We start from the raw sequence: 6000 nt of genomic DNA, 5'->3' as shown, positions 1-6000 counted from the left end.
CGTTTTATGTATGGACTTTAGGAGGCTTTTCTTTAGACAATGTGGCTGGTATCTAGAATCTAGTAATAAGTTAGATGCCCATGTAGGTTATACTTTTTCAGCTTATCCAGCTGTTTCTTGAAAGACGTCAGGGAACTGTCGTCAGCTACAAGGCTGGGCAGCTGCATAATCTTCTGTATAAAGAAATGCTTCCTGTTCTCAGTTTTACAGTGCCTTGCGAAAATATTCGGCCCCCTTGAACTTTTCAACCTTTTGCCACATTTCAGGCTTCAAACATAAAGATATAAATTTTTTATTTTATGTGAAGAATCACCAACAAGTGGGACACAATTGTGAAGTGGAACGAAATCTATTGGATTTTTGAAACTTTTTTAACTAATAAAAAAATGAAAAGTGGGGCGTGCAAAATTATTCGGCCCCTTTACTTTCAGTGCAGCAAACTCACTCCAGAAGTTCAGCGAGGATCTCTGAATGATCCAATGTTGTCCTAAATGACTGATGGTGATAAATAGAATCCACCTGTGTGTAATCAAGTCTCTGTATAAATGCACCTGCTCTGTGATAGTCTCAAGGTTCTGTTGAAAGCGCAGAGAGCATCATGAAGACCAAGGAACACACCAGGCAGGTCCGTAATACTGTTGTGGAGAAGTTTAAAGCCGGATTTGGATACAAAAAGATTTCCCAAGCTTCAAACATCCCAAGGAGCACTGTGCAAGCGATCATCTTGAAATGGAAGGAGTATCAGACCACTGGAAATCTACCAAGACCTGGCCGTCCCTCTAAACTTTCAGCTCAGACAAGGAGAAGACTGATCAGAGATGCAGCCAAGAGGCCCATGATCACTCTGGATGAACTGCAGAGAACTACAGCTGAGGTGGGAGAGTCTATCCATAGGACAACAATCAGTCTTACACTGCACAAATCTGGCCTTTATGGAAGAGTGGCAAGAAGAAAGCCATTTCTCAAAGATATCCATAAAAAGTCTCGTCTAAAGTTTGCCACAAGCCACCTGGGAGACACCCCAAACATGTGGAAGAAGGTGCTCTGGTCAGATGAAACCAAAATCGAACTTTTTGCCCACAATGCAAAACGATATGTTTGGCGTAAAAGCAACACAGCTCATCACCCTCAACACACCATCCCCACTGTCAAACATGGTGGTGGCAGCATCATGGTTTGGGCCTGCTTTTCTTCAGCAGGGACAGGAAAGATGGTTAAAATTGAGGGGAAGATGGATGCAGCCAAATACAGGACCATTCTGGATGAAAACCTGTTGGAGTCTGCAAAAGACCTGAAACTGGGACGGAGATTTATCTTCCAACAAGACAATGATCCCAAACATACAGCAAAATCTACAAAGGAATGGTTCACAAATAAACGTATCCAGGTGTTTGAATGGCCAAGTCAAAGTCCAGACCTGAATCCAATCGAGAATCTGTGGAAAGAGCTGAAAACTGCTGTTCACAAACGCTCTCCATCCAACCTCACTGAGCTCGAGCTGTTTTGCAAGGAAGAATGGGCAAGAATTTCAGTCTCTCGATGTGCAAAACTGATAGAGACATACCCCAAGCGACTTGCAGCTGTAATCGCAGCAAAAGGTGGCTCTACAAAGTATTAACGCAAGGGGGCCGAATAATTTTGCACGCCCCACTTTTCATTTTTTTATTAGTTAAAAAAGTTTCAAAAATCCAATAGATTTCGTTCCACTTCACAATTGTGTCCCACTTGTTGGTGATTCTTCACATAAAATAAAAAATTTATATCTTTATGTTTGAAGCCTGAAATGTGGCAAAAGGTTGAAAAGTTCAAGGGGGCCGAATACTTTCGCAAGGCACTGTACATGCACTTCCTTGAGGTTACCACTTATGTCCTCTAGATTGTCTTTGGCTTTGATTCTGAAGAAGGTCATTTTGAAGGCTGACTTTTCCATAATACATGTACTCAAATACCCTGTCATATTTGCTCCTGGTTCTGGAGGGCCACAATCCACTAGGCTTTATAGGAGCCTTATGATACTCAGTGAGTGAAGACCTGGACACTGTGCTCATACACAGCAATTAAGTGAACAACTGACTCAGAAAAGTCATTAGGTCCAATGTGGAATGAAAACTAGAAGATATTGCGGCCCTCTGCAATCTTCTCTGCTCAAGACTAAAGAGATTCAGACCTTTGAGTCAGTCTGTGTACTTGTGTTGATTAAAGACACAAGATTTAAAGAAGAAGCTGGAAGGCGAGAGTCTGAATTTCCTAAAGAGAAAGAATTTAGTTTGAGCAAAACCAGTTACAGAGAGCCTTTGGTTTCGGTTTTGAAAGAAAGGTGAGGTGTTTAAAGGCAGAAATTGCTCTCGAAGCAGGAGGCTGTCTTTTGTGTTTCAAAAAGGAAAGCACTATGGTAAGTCTAACTAGTTAAAATTCTACATTACTTGTGTTTTCGTGGAGTAGGTTGTATTGGGCGATATTGAAATGTTCAATGTTCGCACAGTAGAAATGTTCAGGTTTGCATAGTTTTTCATGAGATGAGAATAAAATTGTTATTCACATTTCAAAGGACTTTAGGGTTGAACTTGAACATGTTTTAAATCAATTTTAGACTTTCCAGAAACAATCTTGTCTTTTTTTTTTAAATCTTGAAACCTTAGTATTGTGGAGATAAACATTTTTGAGGTTGTCATTGGAAGTAAGGAGACCCAGTGGAACCGTGCTGTTCACGAGCCGTGAGAAAGCAAGGAGAGAAGAAAAGAAAGAGAAAAATAGGCGCTGCTCCTGAAAACAACCCTGGCATGGCTTTCTCTGTTCTTTTATGGGGGGGAGGCAGGAAAAGTGGAGCCAGAGGGGAAAGGGCAAATGGCACAGGAATAGTCAGAATTTAGTAAATCAAATACAACTTGTATTATACAATATCACAGTCTGCTGAGTAGATTTTGCCTCCTTTTAAATTAAGGTAGGAATTCAAAGGAAACAAAGGCCAGTGACATTAATCTATTTTTGGAACAGGGCATTATTATTATTATTAATATTATTAATATCATTATTATTGTTGTTGTTGTTGTTGTTGTTGTTATACATTTCTCTTAACTAGTTATTCATATAATATTCACCTCTTAACTAGTATGTTCAACAAAATTGATTGATTGTATAAGGGTCTTCCTAAGCTTTATTCTATCTCAGTACAGGAATGTGATTTTGACTGCAAATATCAGAAAATGGTCCTTTTGGGTGGCAGTAAATAGTAGTTAAAATGCTTCACAGAAAAATAACGTTGTAAAGACCAGCAGAAAAATTAATTAAATAACCATTATTTAGTCTCTTTCAACTTTCCATATACTTTGGCATTTGAAAACAAAATCCAAAATTATAAGGTCATGATACAAAAATATACTCTAATCCTGCTAATCCTAACGCTTTCTGAAGATCAGAAAAATCTGGGAATTACTTTTCATTTGCTGCAAATTAATAATAATTTCAGGATGTTGCTTAACCCACTGAAGGTCAGCAGGTGTGAGCCTGGCCAGTACGTGGATGGGAGACCTCCTGGGAAAAACTAAGGTTGCTGCTGGAAGAGGTGTTAGTGGAGCCAGCAGGGGGCGCTCACCCTGCGGTCTATGTGGGTCCTAGTTCCCCAGTATAGTAACAGGGACACCACACTGTAAAAAGGCCACTTAGAGGCATGTTTGAGCCAGTAGTTCACTTCTAGGGTCTGACAGCATCTGCTACATTAGAACAGACCAAATACGATATCAAGGGGTCGTCCTGCAGTGCAATAAGAACCACAGATTCCCCACAGTTTCACTCCTAATAAAAACTGTTTTTCCCCTTAGTCTTCTACAGACTTTCTGGAATATTACAGGCAATAACATTAGTGGATTAAGGTATATTTAACATTGGTTTTCAAGGGCCCTGGATTAAATCAAACTTTTGACCTAAGATGTGACGTGTTTCCATTAACATCTACACATGAAGAAGGCTCTTCTATCTTTTCTTTATATTTCAGCATAGAATTAATCTATATATGTTTCCATTATGCAGATGCAAGACGCTTCTGTCAGATATACAGTTGCTGTCCACTGGTATTTGCTGTAGGCAGTGTTGAAGGTGTGATGTAGTTTGTGTGTAACATGTGTCTCTGTCTGGGGAGTGGCGCTGTGTGGCTCTGAAGTCAGAGGTGCTTGTAGCTAGTACCACACTAAACACTGTGATATGAATAGTAGGTTTCAAACTGTTGACTTGCTTCATTTTCTTTTAAAAGCACCTTAAGGATCAAAATGATTTGAGGACAGAGCTTGGGTGGGTCAAACACAGACTCTATACTCTAGTGCGTCTCTGCTTGCTCTGGGCTTTGACAGTCCTGCTCTAAACCACCTACTCCTGTCTCTGTGCTGGTGGCAGGAGCAGGGAGCCGTAAAGGTTGGTGAATCTCGGGTCAAGACTCTGCAGAGCGAAGTGAATGGAGTCAAGGAGATCATGACCAAGAACGTGGAGCGCATCCTGGAGCGCGGAGAGAGGCTGGATGATCTGATGGGCAAGACCGAGGACCTGCAGGCTGACGTGAGTCTCCCCTCCTCGTCTGTCACTCTGTTTTCCTCACTCGATTTTTTGTTTAATGTGCTCTCTCAGTCTCGCTCTGGACTTTCAGTCTCTTTTATCCATGTGCTTTGCTTTCATTCTCCATAGGATCTGAGGTCTGGACAGAGAACTGTCTTTTCCCAGTGGTTGTTTCTGGGGCCTTGTAACACCATTCTCACCTTCTGCAGTGGGTCAAACAGGGACTCTGGAAGATCGCACGTTTCTGCTGGGTTTTGGGCTTGACAGTCCTGCTCTCCTGTCTCTACTGTATGTTCTTGTAGCAGGAGAAGGAAGCCATAAAGGCCAGTGAAACCCGGGTCACGACCCTGCAGAGAGAAGTGGGTGGTGTTGTGGATATCATGACCAAAAATATGGAGCGCATCGTGGAGCGCATCCGGGACCGCGGAGAGAGGCTGGACCATCTGATGAGCAAGTCCAAGGACTTGCAGGCTGATGTGAGTCTCCCCTCCTCGTCTGTCACTCTGTTTTCCTCACTCGATTATTTTTGTTTAATGTGCTCTCTCAGTCTCGCTCTGGACTTTCAGTCTCTTTTAGCCATGTGCTTTGCTTTCATCCTCCATAGGACCTGAGGTCTGGACAGAGAACTGTCTTTTCCCAGTGGTCGTTTCTGGGGCCTTATAACACCATTCTCACCTTCTGCAGTCTTACCGCCTCCATCCTTCATTCCATTATTCTGCTTTTATTCCTTTTGCTACTTTCTCTCCTCACTCTCTGGTAGTCCCAGATGATGGAAGGAGAGTGGGTTCTCAATCATTCTGTATTTTCTTCCATTCTCTTCCTTCCTGTGTCCCCCTCCCTTCTTATCTCTCATACTCCCCTCTCCTCTTTCATTCTTTCTCTTCCTCCCTCTCCCATCTTGTTTGCCCCTCACTCTTCAGCTCTGCTTCTCTCCTTCAGCGATTCCCAGCCTCCCTCGTTGTCGAACCCCGTCCCTGTCCCCGCAGGTCCAGTACTTCAAGCACACCCCTAGGAATGTGACTGGGTCGTACTCGTGCTGGTGGAAGAACGTCAAGATGATCATATGCATCGTTGTCGTCGTTGTCATCATCATCCTCATTATCATCCTGTTGGCCACAGGGGTCATCCCCACCTCGAGCTCCAAACCTTCTCCCTGAGTCCTCACTGCCCGTACGGCCTGAAGGTTTTTCTCACTCCACACACACACACCACATCCCCCTGAGCTCCTCACCAACCTCTGGCCACTTGTCTGTGGTTTTTAGTTAGTTTGTTTATATTTTTAATTTTTGGTGGAGCTGAGCTGAAGTATTTGAAATTGTGATAAATGAAAAATAAAAAAGGAAGTGAGCCATCATCTCTGTACTCCTACTCAACCTGTGTGTGCCCCTTGATTTACACAATCTAACACATCACTACCCCCTGTGCTCCTCAGACAGGTCCGATGATGACTGCTCAGTC

General features: G+C 42.7%; 1 protein-coding gene across 4 annotated transcripts; it reads left to right on the top strand.

Annotated features, from left to right (window-relative positions):
- The first annotated feature begins 2112 nt into the window (after positions 1–2112).
- Positions 2113–5910, top strand: LOC148674341 (vesicle-associated membrane protein 8-like). Of its 4 annotated transcripts, none has more exons than XM_088624438.1 (4): positions 2113–2392; positions 4387–4545; positions 4848–5018; positions 5529–5910. In XM_088624438.1, exons 1-4 carry the CDS (start codon positions 2390–2392, stop codon positions 5697–5699), a joined length of 504 nt encoding a protein of 167 aa, XP_088480564.1. In that variant the 5' UTR covers positions 2113–2389; the 3' UTR covers positions 5700–5910. The 4 variants fall into 4 exon arrangements, with proteins under 4 accessions (XP_088480564.1, XP_088480566.1, XP_088480562.1 ...); XM_088624440.1 differs by having other exon boundaries at positions 2123–2392; positions 4845–5018; positions 5482–5671; XM_088624436.1 differs by having other exon boundaries at positions 2129–2392; positions 4845–5018.
- Positions 5911–6000: the final 90 nt, after the last annotated feature.

This window comes from Lepisosteus platostomus, chromosome 3, assembly GCF_059453375.1.
Source record: "Lepisosteus platostomus isolate fLepPlt1 chromosome 3, fLepPlt1.hap1, whole genome shotgun sequence".
NCBI classification, from domain to species: Eukaryota; Metazoa; Chordata; class Actinopteri; order Semionotiformes; family Lepisosteidae; genus Lepisosteus; species Lepisosteus platostomus.
The sequence above is the reverse complement of the archived record's forward strand: the minus strand, read 5'-3'. Positions and strand labels throughout refer to the sequence as shown.